Here is a 23,354-nt window from a genome sequence, read left to right as displayed (position 1 = left end):
TTTCAAACAGAAAATCTGAAAGAGAATATGCACACCCATACACCCCTCCCCGAGAGTTCACCAATTGTTAAGGGTTTATCACTTTGTGTTCTCATTTTCCCTTGTTCTTCATAAAGAAGCCACTCATCGTGTCTCTTTTTTCCCCCTGAAACATTTGAAAGTAAGCTGCAGACATCTTTTTACTTTATCCCTTAAATATTTCAGCATGCTGTCTCCTAGGAACAGAAACACTCTCCTCTGTTAAACAAAAAAATACGTATCAATAAACAGAACTAAGTAGTTGGTAGGCCAGAAGGGGGCGCTCTCATGCCCTATGACAATGGCAGAGCCAACTGGAAGAAGAAATGCCTTCTCTTCTTGCCCCAGCAAGAGTTCAGCCAATGAGAGACTGTCAAGACTCAGCCAATGAAAAGCCACCTTACTTTGAACTCTTAATTCCTTCGATGGACACTTGATTTCCTCTACCTCTCTCAACTTCCTTTTTCCCTCTTTTAAAAAGAGTCCTTCCTCCTCTCCTCCTTGGGTGGGACCTCACAAGACGTGCCCCGGTTAGAGACCCCCAGTTGCAGTTCTTTGCTGATCTCCAAAAAAACCCATTTTTTTTGCTGGAGAAATGACTGGAAGTGTATTTGTTTTAGGTCAACACCTTCACAAACACAATGCCATTATAATTAAGGAAATTGAAATTGAATATTAATTCAATAGCTTGTCATATTTCTCAATTGTCCCCAAATGTCTTATATTTCTGTTTTCATTCCATTTCTGGATCCAGGAGCCAATCCAATCTCTTACATTGAATTTGGCTGTTACAGATCTGGAAGGAATGTTTAAATAAGCTACAAAGGGTAATCCTGCATTAGGAGGCATACACCAGAAATAACTGATCATTTCCTAGGAGGGTAGGCCCAGTTAACTGTGAGGCTCTTTTTTTTAAATTATTTTTCCTGAAGTGACACAAAGGTTTGGGCCAAAACTGAATCGTTTGGACAACAGAAGAGGGATTAACTTCTTAAAACTACACTCTCATAAAAAGTTTAAACACTTCTGTATGAGTAAGGCTGAAAGAGCAAAGTACATCTTTTTTTTTCTTTCTTTTTCTTTCTTTTTTAATATTCCTTTTACAGCCGCACCTATGGCATATGGAGGTTCCCAGGCCAGGGACTGAATCGGAGCTGCAGCTGCCACCCTACAAGCACAGCCAAAGCAGCACCAGATCCGAGCCACATCTGTGATCTCTGCTGCAGCATGCACCAACACTGGATCCTTAACCCACTAAGAGAGGCCAGGGATCGAATCCCCATCCTCATGGACACTGTGTCGGGTTCTCAACCCGGTGAGCCACAGTGGGAACTCCATCTTAGCTAGCCAACTCAGGTCTTGAGAAGTGCCAAAATATGATCTTGTCTAGGTCGCCAAATTATCAAGCCGTTCAAAGTTATCTGGGCTTGACCCTAGGTTTAAAAGGATAATTTTCTTCACAGGTACACTTGACAAAATTACCTCTTCTGGAGCTGCTCATCAGACATCTGCAGCTCCTCCTTTAAACGCATATACCTGTCTTCTCGCAGCAGCCTAGAGCCATCATAGAGGCTTAACTCTCGATCATGGATCAACCTAACGGAGTAGGAGAGGCAAGGAAACCATCAGTATTGAACACAGGAGTTACTACAGGTAGAATCAGTTAATATTTTAATCATGTCAATTATTACTGGCAATTGAGTCTAACAGTTTCGTTAAATGCACCTTTCGAAATCTCAAGTTGGTTAGGGCTGTTATAGTTGGCAAAACTGTTGGTTTCTGTACTGGAAGGCAGTTGTCATGGTTACTGGAGGGGAGGAGGAGGAGGAACTGGGAAGGAGAAGGAGGAGGGAGATGAAACAGCTGAATGAGTGACGCAGGAGAACCGAGAGATAAATATTAGTGAACAAGCCAGTTGGCACATACTGCTAATGTAAGTCATTAAGGCATAGTATTATCAAAATATTTCTATCTTTGCAATTACAGGACTTAAAATATCTAATGACATTTTTTTTTTTTCCCTTGGCACATGTAAGTTCCCAGGCCAGGGATTGAATCTGAGCCACAGCTGCCACCTACGCCGCAGCTGCAGCAACACTGGATCCTTTTAACCACTGTGCCTGTCTGGGATCAAACTCATGCTTCAACAGCAACCCTGGGCGAAGCAGAGACAATGCCAGATCCTTAACCCACTGCACCCAGTGGCTGGAAGCAGTGGGACCTCCAAGGCATCAGTGATTTTTTTTTTTTTTTTTTTTAGGTCTTTTTGCTATTTCTTGGGCCGCTCCCGTGGCATATGGAGGTTCCCAGGCTAGGGGTCTAATCGGAGCTGCAGCCACCGGCCTACGCCAGAGCCACAGCAACGTGGGATCCGAGCCGCATCTGCAACCTACACCACAGCTCACGGCAATGCTAGATCGTTAACCCACTGAGCAAGGGCAGGGATTGAACCTGCAACCTCGTGGTTCCTGGTTGGATTCGTTAACCACTGAGCCACGATGGGGAACTCCGCATCAGTGATTTTTAAGCCTGGATCCCACAAGGAGATTCCAAGGTTGAGAACCTGAGAAACATTAGCTTTGCATAATACCTGGTGCAGAGTAAGTAGTCAATTGACACTAGTTGTTGCTACTACTGCTAGTAGCTAGTAGGCTACTACTCAGCCTAAGGGGCAAGAGATAGCCTATAAAAAGGGGGCAGTAATATTTCATTTGTGTTTGCATTTGCCTGTTTAGAAAAGAAAAATCCTGTAAATCTATGGAATGTTTATGGTAAATTACTGAAAGTTTGTGATTATCATTTTTAAAGGCTCTCAAGTCAGGAGTAACACAATGTTTGTAGATTCTATCATTATACTCAGAATCTGCATTTTTGTCAAGGGATAGTTAGTTTGGGAACTAGACTATTCCGCTTATTTGACCTTTCCCAGCAAGTTAAAATTTAGAGGTAAAAGTTAAAAGCCAAATGTTTACTAGTGATAGAATCAACAAACAAACAAAACAATGGTATCATTAATCTCCCAAAGTGACACAAGATGTTAATATTTTCCACAAAAAGTTACCCATGACTTTCTCTCTTAACATTGAAAAGAAGTTAACTAGGAGTGTGTGGATATTTGCCCCACCTAATCTGAAATAAGACCAGCACAGGGACACAAATGTTGAAGTTTGTAAACACAGAGTGAACTTCAGCCTGTATAAAATATAATCAAACAGCATTACACAGTTTATTGCATTTATTTACTTTTCCTTTGTTAGGGCTGCACCTGAGGCATATGGAGGTTCCTAGGCTAGGGGTTGAATCAGAACTATAGCTGCTGGCCTACACCACAGCCACAGCAACATGGGATCCAAGTCATGTCTGCAACCTACACCACAGCTCATGGCAACACCAGATCCTGAACCCACTGAGAAAGGCCAGGGATCGAACCCACAACCCCATGGTTACTAGTCGGATTTGTTTCCGCTGCACCACAGCGGGAACTCCCTCTCTTATATATTGTATAAAAGGAACTATATTTTCTCTTTCAAAAAAAAAAAATCTTAGTTCTCTTGTGGTGCAATGGGTTAAGGATCCAGCACTGTCACTGCAGGAACTTGGGTCACTGCTGAGGCTCAGGTTCGATCCCTAGCCTGGGAACCTCCACATGCTGTGGGCATGGCCAAAAAAAATCCAACAAGATCAACCAATAATTTAGATCTGGATCAAAAAGGAGTTTGGGAGTCCCTGTTGTCGTTCTGGGGGTTAAGAACCTGATGTTGTCTCTGTGAGGATGCCGGTTCAATCCCTGGCCTCGCTCAGTGGGTTAGGGATCTGGCGTAGCTGCAAGCTTCAGTATAGGTCACAGATGCAGCTTGGAGCTGGTGTTGAGCTAGCTGGGGCATAGGCCTCAGCTGTAGTTCCAATTCCACCCCCATCCTGGGAATGTCTATATGCCACAGGTGCAGCCGAGAAAATAAAAAAGAAAAAGACAGACAGAAAGAAAGGAATAAAGGAAGGAAAATGGAGAGGGAGGGAGGAAGGAAGAAAGAAAAAGGAATTCATAAACAGTGAAGCTGTGACTCTGACAATCTAAAAATGTCAGGTGTGTGACACTGCATGTATCAATCCACATATATAAAGTCCTTCAAAATTACCACTTAAAAGTTTTCATTTTGGGGAGTTCCCGTCGTGGCGCGGTGGTTAACGAATCCGACTAGGAACCTTGAGGTTGTGGGTTCGATCTCAGGCCTTGCTCAGTGGGTTAAGGATCTGGCATTGCCGTGAGTTGTGGTGTAGGTCACAGACGCAGCTTGGATCCCACGTTGCTGTGGCTCTGGCGTAAGCTGGTGGCTGCGGCTCCAAATGGACCCTTAGCCGGGGAACCTCCATATGCTGTGGGAGCAGCCCAAGAAATGTCAAAAAAAAAAAAAAAAAAAAAAAATTCGTTTTTAAGCTCTTAACAGAATTTTGCCAAGGCAGTGGCTTTTCCCAAAATGTTCATTATTTGAAGTTTTACTCTACTGTGTTTACAACAATAAAAACATCTGCTCTTCTCTTTGGATATACAATTAATAATTCCTCAAGGACTATGTAACCCAGTTTAAATTAGACAATTGAGCAAGTTCCACCATCCACTGTTTACTTGGTGTGTTGCTCTGTGTGTGACTCATACGAACCTTTGTAATACAGCGAGTGTACCCGCGTTGACTCTGTGAATGCCATCCAAGAGCACCAGCTTGCCTTCCAGAGCAGCGTTTACAAGGGGTGAGGACCGCCAGGCAGTGTCTCCACTGGGAAGAGTGTATCTCTGCTGTAGCAGATCACGTGCTGTCATATCCTGAAACCATCCCCAATACCCGCCAGAGAAAATGCAGAATTAATTTTCAAGACATGGATGACAACTTATTTGGCCTCAGAGTTACCTCTAAACATTATACTCCATACAACTGGAAAGTCAGCTTTCAGCAGCTTTTTTTGGTCATTTGAGTTTTTTTGCCTATCACAAATCCACGTAATACAGTGATTTATTTTATTTTATTTTATCTTATTTTTATTTTTCCTTTTAAGGGCTGCACCCATGGCATATGGAAGTTCCCAGGCTAGGGGATGAATCAGAGCTGCAGCCACCAGCCTATGCCACAGCCACAGCAATGCTAGATCTGAACTGCATCCACGACCCACATTGCAGCTGGTGGCACAGCCAGATCCTTAACCCACTAAGTGAGGTCAGAGATCAAACCTGCATGCTCGTGGATGCTGGATGCTAGTCGGGTTCTTAACTCGCTGAACCACAATGGGAACTCCTTTTTCTCCTTTTTATCTAGCATTTTCCCCCTTCTTTTAAAATGTTCACTTGGTATCCACACAGATGATGGCAGTAATTTCCAGCCAACATTAATGGAATTTAACCCAATCAGCTTTATTCCTGAAAGGGCCCAAATGTGTAGATTCCTTTTTAAGAATTAAAGGCCCTACGAAGTCGGAGCGGGGGAGGCTTATCAGTGATGTATGTTTTCTTGCAGTTCAGTTCTCTTGAAAAACCATCACAGTGACTCATATTTAAGGAGGCTGAAAATGGAGGAAATTGAGGAGAACAGTCATCAGATGAGGTACAGGAATTGACAAACAATAGCACAGCACTTACGAGCAATTTTTTAAAGCGCGTACACAATGTGCTAGTGTTAAAACGATGTAACAGGTTTAAGCAAACTATTCATGGTAGTTGCATATAAACATCTACCTACTGTAAAAAAAAATTGGGTGTATATAATACAAATAAGTTTTTTTTTCCTACATGTGTTAATGTTGAAGACAATAGTTTCTTTTTGGCTGTCAGAACTCCGATAAATTCTGTGCCGGGTAAATTCAAACAAAAGTTCAATATTTACAGTCAATGTAATCCAAAAATTTAAAGTTCTCTGTAAATTCTTGGATACTCAACTCCAGTTTTAAGAAGATAGAAAATGAAGGAATTTGCTTATATTCACAATGGCGACAAATCTGTACTGAAATGAAGATTACAAAGTTAAGTCTTCTTCATTGTGATTTTCTCACTATCAAAAGACCATGCTGTACAGCAGGAAAAAAAAAATTGCATGGGGGAAATAACAATAGAAAAAAAATTTTTTAATTAAAAAAAAGTTCTGACTTAAGTGTAAAAGGTTTATAGTGAACCACAATGATGCTTGAAAAACAATAATATTCAAACTGAGGAAATAAAAATTCACATTTTAAGACAAGAGAAGAAAAGTGTAAACATAAATTTTTTTCTTTGGCCACTTGGGCCTCCTCCCTCCCCTCGAGCATGCCGTGGATCTGATTTATACATTCACCAGACCTCCCCAGTGGCAGAAATGCCTGCTCAACCATAAAGAGCCATTTCTCCTGGCACCAGCCATGGAACTTCTTTGCAGATAACCTTCCTTCCTCAAGCCTGTAAGGGGTCAGCTGACCCCCAACCTGCCTTGTACATGCAGACAATCTCTGGTGGACTTTATGCCCAGTACCAATATCTTTCCCTTAAAGACAGCAACTGGTACAGAATAGGCTGGTCTGATGACTGCGGAGGGGGTGGGCCACACCCAGTGGTCGGTCTCAGCTTCAATACTCATAACCCTGTTAACGTTACTGTCTATATTACTTGCATTCTGCCTATTTTATAAGATTATTGTTTGCTGCATTACCAAATGTGCGACTGAGCCTCAGATAAAATTAATGATGATGAAGTGCCGTCAAACAATCAACCAAAGATATAATTCTATAAAATCAACGACGGTAATAGTGCAGCTCTAGATTATGAGAAGCAGCAGCAACAGGGAACCAATTCTTAGACTATAACAGGCCAGTAAGACAGGCAGTCCAGAGGCTTTGGACGACTGGTTACAGAGCCAAGTCCAGGAAGAGCACATTGAGAGGCCTATCAGTGAAATCCATGCCCGACCTAAGAATGAGCATTCCTATTACTGTGGGGCAAACTGGCCACGAAATGCCTCCCAAATGTTGGTTGAAATTATGACCAAAAGGGAAGAAGGGTTCCTGTTGTGGCTCAGCGGAAACGAATCTGACTAGCATCCATGAGGATGCAGGTTCGATCCCTGGCCTTGCTCAGTGGGTTAAGGATCCAGCATTGCCCTGAGCTGTGGTGTAGATCAGAGACACAGCTCGGATCTGACGTTGCTGTGGCTGTGGTGTAGGCTGGCGGCTGCAGCTCCAATTCAACCCCTAGCCTGGGAACTTCCATATGCCATGGGTGCGGCCATAAACATAAACACACACACACACACACACACACACACACAAATCAGTGATGCTAATAGTGCAGCTCTAGATTATGAGAAGCAGCAGCAACAGGGAACCATCTCCTAGACTATAACAGACCAGTAAGATAGGCGGTCCAGAGGCTTTGGACGACTGGTTACAGAGCCAAGTCCGGGAACAGCACATCGAAAGGCCTATCAATGAAATCCATGCCTGACCTGAGAACGTGCATCCCTACTGCTGTGGGGCAAACTGGCCACGAAATGCCTCCCAAACGGTTGCAATTAAGACCACAAGGAAAGGGATTATACAATAAAGAATGTCGTCCCGCCTCCACTTCTACAAGAATCAGGTCCTGAGCCACTGCAGTCACTGGTCTACAATGCACCCTGAAAGGAATTCAGGGTGAAGATTAGAATGAGGCATTTTGTGCTCTGGGAAAACTGACAGAACCGGCCCTCCGATGGTTAGATATTTTCAGCAGGACTTTTTTATGAACCTGGATGCTTGCATCTTCCCATAGTAAAAGCACTAAAAGCACCAACTATGATGCCCGTTCCTTATGACTAGCAGCAGGCTTCTCCTGAGATGTGTGCTCGATTGCATGTACCCGCTTTGGCAAAAATCACTTATACCCTCGCTTCAGAGCTTTCTAAGAAACTGTGCCCTGGGTTATAATCCTCAGGGTGGCTCGAGGAAATTTCTCCATTTTTTTCTTATATTGACTATTGATTCATTTCGCTTTGTCATTGACAGAACTCAGTAAGTCCCCATAGCCCTCTCAAGGCCTGACTGTGACACATTATCACAATTTGGCGTAATTCTTTAATTTTATCTAATTTTTCAACCATGCATTTTCAATTCTGTGCAATTCAACCATGACTTTTAAATTCTAGGCCATTCTAAGCTGTCGACAGCGCGTGCAACAATGAAGACTAAACCTATCACCATCATCAGAGCTTCCTGAGATGGTTTATGGTGAGAATGAGCTTCTTCAGGCATGGCTATGCTACAGGACAGCACAGTGGATCACTCTTGCAAGAAAAATAGGGCAAATCAAAATAAATGTTGCTGGTTCATTTGCACAACTGAATTATGAAAAATAAAACATGGATGCACACACATATATAAACCTTTTAAAAGTTAATATAAAAACAGGTATGTTGCAAAAAAACTCTTGGCACTGATTATTCCAGAAACATAGTCACTACAGAGTTACATTGCATATTGTCCTAGAGCATAAAACAAACAGAAAACATGCTTTAGTACAATGGTTCTAAGTCAAAGATACTTGGCAGAAACAGCTGGGGGAATTTTTGGAAAATAGAGAAGCTTAGGCCTTATTACCCTGAAGATTTGAGTTCAGTCCATCCAAAGTGGGGCTTAGCACTTATTTTTTTATTCACCATCGCACAGGTGAGGTCTCAAACACCTCCCTGTGTGAAGCACTACTTTGAAAAAGAGACAATAACTTAATGTGAAACTTTGTCTCATTCATATATATTCCTTCCTTACTCTGATAGGAATTATGAGATTGCAGGAGGACATACAAAATGCATAACAGTATAATATAAATTAAAGGGTAAAAAAAAATGAAGGGAAAAAGGGAAAGACTAGGACTTTCAATTGGTATTGGTATTCAGAGAGGAGGTGGCATGAAGAAGGTATCCCAGTGATACCTGCTTTTTAGGGCCGACCTGGCAGCATATGGAGGTTGTCAGGCTAGGGGTCGAATCGGAGCTACAGCTGCTGGCCTACGCCACAGCCACAGCCACAGCAGTGCCAGATCTGAGTTGCGTCTGCGACCTACACCACAGCTCACGGCAATGCTGGATCCTTGACCCACTGAACGAGGCCAGGGATCGAACCCACATCCTCATGGATCCTGCTTGGGTTCGTTAACCCCTGAACCACGAAGGGAACCCCTACCATATTTTTTTAAATAAATCTTACTGGAGTATAGTTGATTTACAAAGTTGTGTTTTAGTTTCAGGCGTACAGCAAAGTGAATCAGTTATGCATATACAAACATCCATTCCTTTGCATATTCTTTTCCCAAATAAGTTATTACACAGTATTGAGTAGATTGTCCTGTGCTATACTGTGGTCCTTGTGCCCCAACTATTTCATATATGGTAGCGTGTACATGTCATTCCCAACCTCCTAATTTGTCTTTTTGCCTTTTCTAGGGCTGCACTGGCTGCATATGGAGGTTCCCAGGCTAGGGGTCTAACAGGAGCTGTAGCCGCTGGCCTACACCACAGCCACAGCAACTCGGGATCCGAGCCACATCTGCGACCTACACCACAGCTCATGGATCCTTAACTCACTGATCAAGGCCAGGGATTGAACCTGCAACCTCATGGTTCCTAGTCGGATTCGTTTCCACTGCACCACAACAGGAACTCCCCAGATACCATTTTAAAAGAAATGGATGGGTATTAATTTTGCAAATCTCAACTTCAGACTGCAAATAGATGGTATCTTGACCTAACTCGGCTCTTGAGTCTTGTGTGTGGGCTCAGGAAGAGGAGAGGAGAAATATAACTCTGGTGAGAGAGGTTCAGATGCCTAAGGAGCTGAAGCTAGCTAGCAGTTGGTAACACTCAAAAAAAAAATTTCAGCAGAGTAAATTCCTCAACCTCATACCAACACATCCTGAATCACTATTCTGTTCAAGATATAAAAAAGCACTGCTTCATTTTGTAGTGAAAGATGATTCCAAAGTACATTCATATCTTTTTAACTCACACAATGTCTATAACACTTGCCCCAATCAAGTAGGTAAATATCTACTAATAATGATGATGAGAAAGACAACCAGTACATGCTGCTCCTCCTTTTTTTTTTTTTTTTGTCTTTTTGCCTTTTCTAGGGCCGCTCCCATGGCACATGGAGGTTCCCAGGCTAGGGGTCTAATCAGAGCTGTAGCCACCGGCCTACGCCAGAGCCATAGCAACGCCAGATCCGAGCTGCATCTGCGACCTACACCACAGCTCACGGCAATGCCGAATCCTCAACCCACTGAGCAAGGCCAGGGATTGATCCCCAACCCCATGGGTCCTAGTCGGATTGTGAACCACTGAGCCACAACGGAAACTCCTCTTTTCAAATCTAGCAGTTGAAGACTCCCTTTTACTGACTAAAGTAAACCGAAATGGTTATTTGCTGCTACACAACAAGCAGTAACAGATCAAAAGAGTTCAAAGCTGTTAATGCCAAGCACAGCTACAAACAGAAATATTCTCTCTTTTTTTCAATCCTCAGATGGGTGGAAAACAGAAAACAGCTGGCATCTCTGAAAAGACTAGAAAAAAAGACTAGCTCCGTTCAGTTTTATCACCTCAAGTCTCTGTACACGATCTCATTAAAAAGAGCCATTCTTCATTTCTAATAGATCCATGCATTAAAATAAAAACTGTCCTAAGGGGGGAAAAACAGCATTCTCTTTAATGAAAGCGGTGGGTTTTCATAATTAAGATCCTATTGGGAGAAAAGATGAAAATTCCAGCTTTTCCTTAGAAAGATAATCGCCCCCCTTTCTGTCAGATTAGTTATAATAAGAATCATTTTCACTGGTGTGCAAGTTCTTTTCTGTTGTATGCAAGTGCAAGGACACCAAAGTAAAACTGAACTTTCACAGAACAACTGAACCTAATCGAACGTAATTAACAGGATTCTTTTAGCACAGTCTGAAAAGGGTCAGTACTACGACTTTAACATTAAGCTAATTTTAAAAATAGAGTAACAGCTCTTTCAAGTGTTTCTGACTATAGAATATTTAGGTTTTAGTACCATGAAGTTGTTTTAATATCCTTATTTAACATGGAATTGTGTGTTTGTGTATATAAAAAGTATAGTATATTTCAAATATATGTATACTATTTCCTTATTAATTCTGCCTACCCACACATCCCTAAAGCAAGCGGAAATGCAAATTTTAATGTTTATTCCCTACAAACATTTTGAAAGCATACTAATAAAAATCAAGAAAAATGGATGTCCTCACTTTTGCATATATTTCTCTTATCCTTGAAACCTTTGAACTTAAGAGAATAAAAATAGCACTAATGATATCACAGAGGCCGAACCATTTCCTCTTTCTGTGTTTCCTTAAAATTTTAAAAATAACAGGACATGAAAACTAGTTCCTTCAGAGCCACCATTGTCTAACCTTCAGCGTCTCACCTTCTCATTCAGATCCCTGGAAAACATCCACATACATCTTAAGAGTCTATGTCATTTGAATTTTGCTCTTTGATTTGCAATAGAGAAACCCTACTAAAGATAAAAATGTCCTATTAAAATGAGAAGAGGCATAACTGCACAAAATGTATCAGAGAATACACATTTGAACTCTAATGCAATTATATTCCTCAAATGTTTTCAGGATCTTTGAGTGGTATATACTAATTTTTCTGAGATTCCACTGAGAAACCCGGATAAAAGTAATTACTTTGATAAATAACGGCAAAAAGTGGTTCTGTGTTGAGTGTCTAGAATAAGATTAGATTTTGTTTTCCAAGGTATAAAATCATTCAGAAAGAGAAAATATTATAGTAAATTAATATTATAAAATCATTAAAATAGTAAAATAATTATTAAAATTTTAATAAACTTGTTTTAAATTTATTACATTATTAAAAATTTAAATAATTTTATAATATTACAAAAATTATAGTAAATCATGAATAAAGAAATCTGAGCTACCTGTTTCTTTAAATATGAATATGAGAGTAAAATTTTATATTATAAAGCATATATAATTTTTCTGGGAGAAAGTTTAAATGATTACAGCAGAAGTAGGATATTGAAGTGTATACAGAGTATGGCCTCAACCAAATTAAAAAAATACACATTTCCACCACGATTATGAACCCACACTGAGTTTCAGAAGTTGGCTTGCAAATATATATATATATATGTGTGTGTGTGTGTGTGTGTGTGTGTGTGTGTATAATATAATAAAATTTAAAATAAGTAGATAAAAAAACTAAACAAGGAACAATGAAACCAAGAAAGGTAAAGATGATACACAGAATGTATATTACAAGAAGAATCTGGAGTTCCCATCATGGCACAGTGTTTAACGAATCTGATTAGGAACCATGAGGTTTCGGGGTTTGACCCCGGTCTTGCTAAGTGGGTTAAGGATCCAGCGTTGCAGTGAGGTGTGGTGTGGGTTGCAGACGCAGCTCGGATCCTGCGTTGCTGTGGCTCTGGTGTAGGCCAGTGGCTGCAGCTCCTATTAGACACCTAGCCTGGGAACCTCCATATGCCGTGGGAGCGGCTCAAGAAAAAGGCAAAAAGACAAAAAAGACGGGAAAAAAAAGAAGAAGAATGTAATCCTTTGAACTTCTAACGCACACAAAAAATGTGACATTAAAAAAAAAGTTACAGGGAGTTCCCGTTGTGGCGCAGTGGTTAACGAATCCGACTAGGAACCATGAGGTTGCAGGTTTGGTCCCTGGCCTTGCTCAGTGAGTTAAGGATCCAGCATTACCGTGAGCTGTGGTGTAGGTTGCAGACTCGGCTCGGATCCTGTGTTGCTGTGGCTGTGGTGTAGGCCGGTGGCTACAGCTCGGATTGGACCCCTAGCCTGGGAACCTCCATATGCCTGGAGAGTGGCCCTAGAAAAGGCAAAAAGACAAAAAAAAAAATTCAGTAAAAGAAATTCCATAGAGAAAGAGATGGTCCAGATTAATCAATCCATGTATATAAGGTAGAGCTAATACAGGAACGTACCAACTGCACACCTTGCAGGCTACCCTCCGCAAAAGTTTTCTCAATCAACTTCTTTGACAGGAGTCGAAAAATACCGACCATGATGTTACTGTTCCCCGAAATGCCCCCCGAAGCATCCACTCTCTATTGCTGCTTAAAAATATCTTTCAACACATATATAAAAGACTGCAATAAAAGTGCTTTAGCTATAGGTAATAGGAATTCTCTCTCTAGGTAGATACTATTCCTTATTTTCTTATTTCTGAATGAAAAATGGACTGGAAGTTTGGGACTGAGGCGGTATATGGCATGATCGGCCAACGGGGACCTGCTGTATAGCAGAGACCTCTACCCCAGGACGTTTTGCTTATCTGAGTAAAACGTAACCCACCAGAAAATATCCTGTCGGTGGTATAAGTTCTAAGAAAATCTGGGATTTAAGGCAATAAAATAATGCACCCAGACTAACTGATGTAAGCCATCGACTTGCAATAAGGCATTAATTATGTCCATAACTATTAGCGGCAGAGTACTGCTTAAATATTGCATAAACACAGAATGTTAATAATTTTTGGGTCCCAAAATAGAAATAAAGCCATTATTTACAGTCTAAGCATGCTCAGTGAACAAAACAGAAGGCACGTTGCCAACATTCCTGTGTCATTGATGTTTGATCTCAGACAAAACAGCCTCTGTCTTTAATATATGGTAAAATTACTTGTAAACTCTTCCATGCTTCTCCCTCAAGTTCGTCTTTTAAGGAGCTATTTTTAACCTGTCACACACACAATAAATGTTTCCTCTATGTATACAATGATGACATTACAAGCCTTTCATGGTTTTGAGTTGCTCCGCTATTGATGAGAAGTTGATTTCAAATCACCTAGGGCTCTCTATCCAGTCGGATCTATTTCAGTATGATCTACTCTGGTTAAAGATTTAGTCTAGGAACATAGAACAAAATTGGTCCGATTAAAGCTAACTAGAAGTCAAGCCTACCATCTCACAAGTGACCCAACAAAAAGGACATCTTAATAAAGCCGCACAGTAAGATGTAAAGTCAAGGTCAGTGGAGGTATAAATCATGGAAAGCATTCAGCGAAGATACCCAATCAAAAGGCCTTCTACTATCCTTGCTGCAGTACGGACGCTAGGAAACCAAAAACATGATTTCTTAGGTGCCTGTGCAGCTAGGGTTGTGTACAATGACCCAGGTTCTACCAAGCACACGCAAAACTGGGAACAGCAAAAACTGGCGGTGAGCAGTGAGAGTCAAGAGGCATCCAGCCTAAGGAAACCCACTCCTCTAGAACAGCAATGCCTAACATTCTCTGCGCTCTGTCATTCCCTTTTTTTTTTTTTTCTTTTTTTCTTTTTAGGGCCACACCCCCCGTATATGGAAATTCCTAGGCAAAGGATAGAATTGAAGCTACCAGCCTACACCACAGCCACAGCAACGCTGGATCCCAGCCGCATCTGCAACCTACACCACAGCTCATGGCAACGCCAGATCCCCAACCCACTGAGTGAGACCAGGGATGGGACCCACATTCTCATGGATACTAGTCGGATCCATTTCCACTGCGCCACAATGGGGACTCCCCCCATTCTGTCATTCTTCACTGGGCAAAATCTAAATACTGTTCCCTATCTCTCCCAGAAATTCTGTAAGCTATCCAATCTCTGAAATAAATCCCTCTCAGTTTTAGACAGCTAGAATGGATTCTATTGTCCACAACCAAAACCATGACCCAAGAATAATAATATTTTAAAAGTAAGCCAACTTAACAAAAGTGTATTTAGAAATGCTCACAGATAATTAAGTAAAAGAGGGTAAGAGTGTTTTAAAAAGGCAAAAAAAAAGATAATTTATAGAGTAAAATCCCAAGACATGCAAACAAAAGAACCATATATATATATATATATATATATATTTTGTCTTTTTATCTTTTCTAGGGCTGTACCCACAGCATGTGGAGGTTCCCAGGTGAGGGGTCCAATTGGAGCTACAGCCACCGGCCTACGCCAGAGCCACAGCAACACGAGGTCCGAGCCGAGTCCTCAACCTACACCACAGCTCACGGCAACGCCAGATCCTTAACCCACTAAGCAAAGCCAGGGATTGAACCCAAAACCTCATGGTTCCTAGTCGGATTCGTTAACCACTGAGCCACAACGGGAACTCCAGAACCACATTTTTTTAATCAAATGGTACTGCAGACTTTGCTGCATTGTATCACACAGACATTTGACTCTGTTAGGAGAACAGGTGGGAAAGGAGCCATTGATTCTCGTTTTAATATATGTAATAATATTTGCCATATAATAATTAGAAACAAATAAGGTATAAAATCAAAGCTGTGGTTAAGTGTTAATAATCTATTCTGTATTCAGTAAAGACACAGGGAATAGTTACGGCATTTGATTTCCCTCAACAACACTCAAGTCCCTTCTAGTCGGCCAACCTGGAAAGTAGCACAGTTGAGGAGTTCCTGTCATGGCTCAGTGGTTACCGAATCCGACTAGGAACCATGAGGTTACGGGTTCGATCCCTGGCCTCACTCAGTGGGTTAAGGACCCAGCATTGCCACGAGCTGCGGTGTAGGTCACAGACTCAGCTTGGATCTTGTGTTGCTATGGCTGTGGCATAGGCTGGCAGTGACAGCTTTGATTCAACCCCTAGCCTGGGCACCTCCATATGCCACGGGTGCTGCTCTAAAAACACAAAAAGACAAAAAGACAAAAAAAAAAAAAAAGAGAGAGAGAGAGAAAAGAAAGCACAGTTGAAAGGATGGGTACAGTTTGAGGAAAGCTGAGTTTCAATCCCAATTCTGTGACTTATAATATGATAAATGGGGAAAGGGAGTAAAGTATCTTTAGAATTAAATGAGATAATGTTTGGCATTATCTGAATCTGAGTCAATTGAAGAAGCAGAATCCTAATACATTACAATCTAAATTTAACAATAAATCTAACAGTTCAGAACACTAGCAGAAGTGTAATTACCATGCTATATGACAAGAAATACTTGTCTTAGAATTTAAAGAAAAGGTAACACTGAAACAGAAACAAATAAAAATTAGTAAGGATAAGTTGACAAAGGTCAGATTTGAGCTGGTCCTGTTCAAATAATGCAAATTTTTCAAAATTTATTTATCCACTCCTTCATATTTTGACTGCCTTCTACACACAAGCCACTGTTCCAGGTGCTAAGGACACAGCACTGAAAAATAAACGTGGACCTTACATTCCGGTGTGGGAGAGAGAACAAACATAGACAAAAGAAAGGGAACAGAGGATAAGAAGGAAGGAAGGGAGGAAGGAGACTCAGACTCGTACAAAAATACCACATAATAGTCAGTGCTATACAGAAAATACTGGGTAATGTACAAGCAATTGGCTCCATGGGTCAAGGATGTTTTCTGCATGAATATTCAACTTGCAGTTTGAATGACAAAAGGCCAAATGAGGATCAGGGAAAGAGATTCCTGGCTAAAGCAAAATTCTGTGCAAAGGCCCTAAAGCAGAAAGAAGCCAGACAGATTTATGGGACTGAAAGTAGCCAATGAGACTGAAAGATAACCAGCAGACGGTTCGGCCAGGAAAGAGATGGCTAGAGAGGCAGGCATGGGTCAGATGACTTAGGGCAGTGGCTCTCAACTTTGGCTTCCTGTTAGAATCACTGAATAGCTTTTGTAAAATTCCTGAAGCCCAGGTCCCACCTCAAACCAGTTACATCAGACTCTCTAAAGGTAGGACCTGGACACTGGAAAATTTTCAGAGCTCCTTGGGTGCTTTTAATAGGCAGCCAAGGTTGGAAAGCATTGATGGGGGGTGGGCTCATAAGTCAAGACTAAGGGTTCTTATCTTATTCTAAGTGTGATGGAAAGCCATTGACAGATCTAAGCAGAGAAATGGCACGATCTGATTTCCATTCTTAAAAGATCACTCCCATTATTCTTTAGAGAATGGATTATGGAATGTAATATCTTCTAATTAAGTATCAACAAATGTTTCATACCTACAAAAGAGATTAGAAATGAAATATCATTGTAAAAAAATGTTTAAAAATAAATATCTATAAATGTTCAACCAACATAACTAAAAAATATATGAAAGAAATTAAAGACACAAATATATCCCAGGGAGTTCCCATTGCAGCTCAGCAGAAATGAATCTAATATCCATGAGGATGCAGGTTCGATCCCTGGCCTCACTTGGTGGGTTAAGGATCTGGCATTGTTGTGAGCTGTGGTATAGGTTGCAGATGTGGCTCAGATCTAGTGTTGCTATGGCTGTGGTACAGGCCAGTGGCTACAGCTTCAATTTGACCCCTAGCCTGGGAATATCCATGTGCCACAGGTGAGGCCCTAAAAATACAAAACAAAACAAAACAAAAAGATATCCCACATCCAAAGATTAGAAGAATATAGTTAAAATGTCCATACTATCCAAAGAAATCTACCAACTCAATGCAATTTCTATCAAAATTCCAATGGCTCTTTTTCACAGAAATCGAATAAACAATTCTAAAATTTGCATGGAACCATAAAAGACCCTGTATAGTTAAAGCTTTCTTGACAAAGAACCAAGTTGGAAACATCAAACTTCCTGGTTTAAAACTATATTATAAAATTATACTTAAACCAAACTGTATGGTATTAGCATAAAAACAGACACAGCATAGATCAATGGAACAGAACAAAGACCCCAGAAACAAACCCATACATATATGGTGAACAAGTTTATGACAAAGAAGCCAAGAATATATACTCAATAATGTTGTTAATAAAAAGTTTCAGTATAACTATATAGGTACATGCAAAAGAATGAAACTGGACCTTCTAAGTTACACCATACACAAAAATTACCTCAAGATGGATTAAAAAATTGAACGTTAAGACCTGAAACCATAAAACTCCTAGAAGAAAATATAGGTGGTAAGCTTTTTGACATTGATTGGTCTTGGCAATAATTTTTGGATTTGACACCGAAAGCAAAAGCAACAAAAGCCAAAATAAACAAGTAAGACAACATCAAACTAAAAAGAAAAGGTTTCCGCACAGCAAAGCAACCACCAACACAATGAAAAGGCAACCTACTGAGCAGAAAAAGGTGTTTGAAAATCATATATCTGACAAAGGATAACATCTAAAATATATAAAGAACTCATATAACTCAATAGCAAAAATATATATATATATCTGAATAAAAAATGGGCAGAAGAATTGAATAACTATTTTTCCAAAAAAGATATAGACATGGTCAACAGATGTGTGAAAAGGTTTCAACATCACTTGTCATCAAGGAAATACAAATCAAAACCACAATGAGATATCACCTCACCTTTAGAATGGCTATTATCAAAAAGGCAAGAGATAACAAATGCTGGTGAGGATGTGGAGAAAAGGGAGCCATTGTGCACTGTCAGTGGGCATGTAAATTGGTGCAGCCTCTATGGAGAACACTATGGAGGTGTCTTAACAAATTAAAAATAGACTACCCACCCACAGTCAATTAATCTTTGACAAAGGAGGCAAGAACTTAAAATGGGAAAAAGAAAGTCTTTTCAGTGAGAATTGCTGGGAAACCTGGGCAGCTGCAGGCAAAGCAATGAAACTAGAACACACCCTCACACCATGCATGAAAATAAACTCAAAATGGCTGAAAGACTTAAATATAAGACAAGACACTGTCCAATTCCTGGAAGAGAACACAGGCAAAATATTCTCTGACATCAACCTTATGAATATTTTCTCAGGTCAGTCTCCCAAAGCAACAGAAATAAAAGCAAAAATAAACCAATGGGACCTAATCAAAATGACAAGCTTTTGCACAGCAAAGGAAACCAAAAAGAAAACAAAAAGATAACTTACAGAATGGGAGAAAATAGTTTCAAATGATGCAACGGACAAGGGCCTAATCTCTAGGATATACAAGCAATTTATACAACTCAACAACAAAAAAGCCAGTGGAAAAATGAGCAAAAGACCTGAATAAACCGTTCTCCAAGGAAGATATACAGATGGCCAACAAGCACATGAAAAAATGCTCAACATCCCTGATTATTAGAGAAATGCAAATCAAAACTACCATGAGATACCACCTCCACCAGTAAGAATGGCCATCATTAATAAGTCCACAGATGACAAGTGCTGGAGGGGTTGTGGAGAAAAGGGAAACTTCCTGCACTGTTGGTGGGAATGTAAGCTGGCATAGCCACTATGGAGAACAATATGGAGGTACCTTAGAAATCTATACATAGAACTACCATATGACCTAGCAATCCCACTCTTGGGCATATATCCAGACAAAACTTTCCTTAAAAAAGACACATGCACGCGCATGCTCATTGCAACTCTATTCGCAACAGCCAAGATATGGAAACAATCCAAATGTCCATCACAGACGATTGGATTAGGCAGATGTGGTATATATACACAATGGAATACTACTCAGCCATAAAAAAGAATGACATAATGCCATTTGCAGCAACATGGATGGAACTAGAGACTCTCACACTGAGTGAAATCAGTCAGAAAGAGAAAGACAAATACCATATGATATCACTTATAACTGGAATCTAATATCCAGCACAAATGAACATTCCACAGAAAAGAAAATCATGGACTTGGAGAATAGACTTGTGGATATCTGGGGGGAGAGGGAGGGAGTGGGAGGGATCAGGAGCTTGGGGTTAACAGATGCAAAGTATTGCTCTTGGAATGGATTTACAATGAGATCCTGCTGTGTAGCTTTGAGAACTATGTCTAGATACATCCATTGCAACACAATAATGGGAGGAAAAAATATGTATACATGTATGTGTGACTTGGTCCCAATGCTGTATAGCAGAAAAAAAAAACAACAGACTACCATCTTGGGGATGGAAATGCTATAAAACTGGGTTGTGGGAGTTCCCATCGTGGCGCAGTGGTTAACGAATCCGACTAGGAACCATGAGGTTTCGGGTTTGAGCCCTGCCCTTGCTCAGTGGGTTAACGATCTGGCATTGCCGTGAGCTGTGGTGTAGGTGGTAGACGCGGCTCAGATCCCGCGTTGCTGTGGCTCTGGTGTAGGCCAGTGGCTATAGCTCCGATTCCACCCCTAGCCTGGGAACCTCCATGTGCTGCGGGAGCGGCCCAAGAAATGGCAAAAAGACAAAAAAATAAATAAAATAAAATAAAATAAAATAAATAAATAAAAATAAAACTGGGTTGTGATGATCGATGTACAACTCTAAATGTAATAAAATTCACCGAGTAATGAAAAAATTAAAAATTAAAAAACAAATTAAAAAAAATAGACTATCATATAATCCAGTAATCCCACTTCTAGGTACAGAAAACAAAAGCAGAATGTTGAGATATCTGCACTCCCATGTTCACTGCAGCATTATTCACAATAGCCAAGATATGGAAACGACCTATGTGTCACTGATAAATGAATGTATAAAGAAATTGTGACTGATGCACAGAGAGAGAGAGAATATTATTCAGCCATGAAAAGGAAGGAAGTCTTGCCAATTGTGACAACATGGATGGATCTTGGGAAAATTATTTTTTTTTCTGTCTTTTTAGGGCTGCACCTGTGCAGCATATGGAGGTTCCCATGCAGCATATAGAGGTTCCCACGCTAGGGGTCAAATCAGAGCTGTCGCTGCTGGTTTCTGAGCCGTGTCTGCAACCTACGCCACAGCTCATGGCAACGCCAGATCTTTAACCCACTGAGCGAGGCCAGGGATCAAACCCGTGTCCTCATGGATCCTAGGTGGGTTGGTTAACTGTTCAGCCACGATGGGAACTCCCAATCTTGAGAACATTATGCTAAGTGAAATAAGCCAGACAGACAAAGCCAAATATGGCATGGTATCACTTGTAAGTGAAATCCAAAACTAAAAAGTCAAACTCTTAGAGAGCAGAAATGTGGTTGTCGGAGACTGGTGGGTGGGGAAAGTATGAAAAGGTTGGTAAAAGAGTACAAACTTTGAGGTATAAGATGAATTAAGATCTGAAGATATAAAAACATGAACTATAGTTGATAACTCTGTATTGTATAATTGAAATTTCCTGAAAGAGTAGAACTTCGATATTATCCCCAGAGACAGTGAGCTCTTACATGTAAGAAAGACGAGTCTATTAATGTTCAACTGACATTACTGATGTGTTCTCAAAACCGCTATAAAGTAAAATTTCATATGCCAAATGCATTTTCCACCAAATCCTTCACAGTAGGTGCAAGGATGATAGGTTACTGCTTCTGGAGATGTCCACAGCCATAGTAGATATTGCAAAAAGCAAATGATGAGGGACTGATAATTGGTTGTGGGCGGGAGGGTGGATGGTGAGACAACTAAGAAGTGTGCCATGAGTGCAATACTGGAGGACTTTTTTTTTTTTTTTTTTTTTTTTTGTCTTTTTGCCTTTTCTAGGCCACTTCCCACGGCATATGGAGGTTCCCAGGCTAGGGGTCTAATTGGAGCCCTAACCACCAGCCTGCGCCACAGCCACAGCCACAGCCACAAGGAATGTGAGCCGTGTCTGCGACCTACACCACAGGTCATGGCAACGCCAGCTCCTTAACCCACTGAGCAAGGCCAGGGATCGAACCCACAACCTCATGGTTCCTAGTCAGATGCGTTAACCACTGCGCCATGACAGGAACTCAATGGACGACTCTTTTGATTGGCTTAATGTGTCCTTTTTGGAGCCTTCCTCACAAAACTAAAGCTGCTGTCTCTGAATTACTCCCCCATGTGGGATGCTGTGCAGCAAACACCTTTCACTAGGTGGAAGGTAGGGAGGAGCTGATAGACTCGGAAGCATCACTAAGGATAAATGCTGAGTCTCCTGCCTGAAGCGGCATGGAAAAAGGTTTGCAAAGATTAAAGAAACAGGCTGCTGGAGGTAGCAGGACAGCCGTCTCACCCTGCCCACTTTCCTGCCTATGTGAGGGCTAATGGGCATCACTGCTCACCTGCAGGAAAGCTGGGGGCCAGCAACTCCCTGAATCTGGGAGAGCTTAAGGGAACCATAGGGAGTGAGAAGGGAGCATCCGAGGGGCTGGTCAGGCAAGGTTGTTAATCTCTTAACAGTTGTCAATAGAGTGTAAAATCGGGATTTTCGAAGCTTTTACCAGCTGAAGTCCCAAGCTACTTCACCTCAGTTCCCAGAGGCACTAGTTGAGCTCTGTCAAAAAATCTTTCTTGGAGTTCCTGTCGTAGCACAGCGGAAATGTATCTGACTAGGAACCATGAGGTTGCGGGTTTGATCCCTGGCCTCGCTCCGTGGGTTAAGGATCCAGCATTGTCCTGAGCTGTGGGGTAGGTTGCAGATTCGGCTTGGATCTGGCATGTCTATGGCTCTGGTGTAGGCCGGCGGCTACAGCTCCGATTCGACCTCTAGCTTGGGAACCTCCATGTGCCGCGGGAAGCAGCCCTAGAAAAGGCAAAAAGACAAAAAAATTTAAAAAATTAAAAAAAAAAAAAAATCCTGAGGACCCTTAATTGATTGTCTTAGGACCTTTAATCAAAATTACTGTAAAGTACATCCAAACCAAAAGCCCTAACTAATGGAGATGGTCACGCATAACAGCGTGTTCTTACCAACAGATCTGAGACTTCATCACACGGTGTCCTTAAGTGTGGACCTATTCCACAGAGAATCCTCAAATTTGCGAGGCTTTCCCTCTTCAAGTTTATATGGATCCTATGTTTCTGGATCACCAAGGATGGTAAATGAAATACCTTTCAGGCTAGAATTCCTTATTTGGTAGGATTCCTTGGTTACTTTTGTTTTCTTCCTGGGGCTAGTGGATTTGGTTTTACTGTAATGTTTATTTTTATACACATGCCCAAAGGCCTCCTGGTGCGTTTTTATAAATCTAATAAATACCTCATGATAACTAAATTTGTTAAGATAACACAAACGATGTTGTCTATTGCTTAAAATGTACACTCTTTCTATTAAATAAGGAGTTCAGTACATACTTTCAAAGTTATGAAAGACTTGAATGTCATATTCAGACACTTTTATTTCAAAAAGCCAATGTAAGACTTATTTCTTTTTAAACAGCAAATTTATGCAACTGCAACAAGAAGAACCTTTATAACAAACTGCACAGTTAAGCTTTAAGATACTCTTTGCATTTTTAGACTATAGAAGTTTAAAAGGTTATCAAGTAAACCAGCAAATAGCCTGCCTTTTCAATACTTTGTCCTATGTCTTATCATATAAACACTCCAAGTAGTTGTAGTTGCCAGCTTAACATAACATACTACAAGTGGCATTACACTCGGCTTTTGAGATGACGTCTCTGTCAAAGTGAGAACCTGAGATATGTTGCCTAAAGTTTCAATGGTAACAATAATCGA

At 40.9% G+C, this 23,354-nt stretch overlaps 1 protein-coding gene across 2 annotated transcripts in view; it reads right to left on the bottom strand.

Annotated features, from left to right (window-relative positions):
• Positions 1–23,354, bottom strand: part of VWA8 (von Willebrand factor A domain containing 8) — a 545,205-nt gene that overhangs the window by 426,352 nt on the left and 95,499 nt on the right. For both annotated transcript variants that reach the window (XR_014819568.1, XM_021065625.2), the window contains exons 13-14: positions 4,677–4,837; positions 1,501–1,614 (exon numbers count right to left, since the gene is read on the bottom strand). Coding sequence is in view for 1 of the 2 variants with exons in the window: in XM_021065625.2 (XP_020921284.2) it covers positions 1,501–1,614; positions 4,677–4,837 (275 nt within the window). In the remaining variant the exon portion in view is untranslated. The remainder of the gene's footprint in view (positions 1–1,500; positions 1,615–4,676; positions 4,838–23,354) is intronic.

This window comes from Sus scrofa, chromosome 11 (genome assembly GCF_054392235.1).
Source record: "Sus scrofa isolate SSC_HxYL_T2T_F1_AM1 chromosome 11, Sscrofa_HxYL_maternal_Yorkshire_Landrace_v2.0, whole genome shotgun sequence".
Classification (NCBI taxonomy): Eukaryota; Metazoa; Chordata; class Mammalia; order Artiodactyla; family Suidae; genus Sus; species Sus scrofa.
Note: the sequence above shows the minus strand (reverse complement) of the source record. Positions and strands in the feature narration are given on the sequence as shown.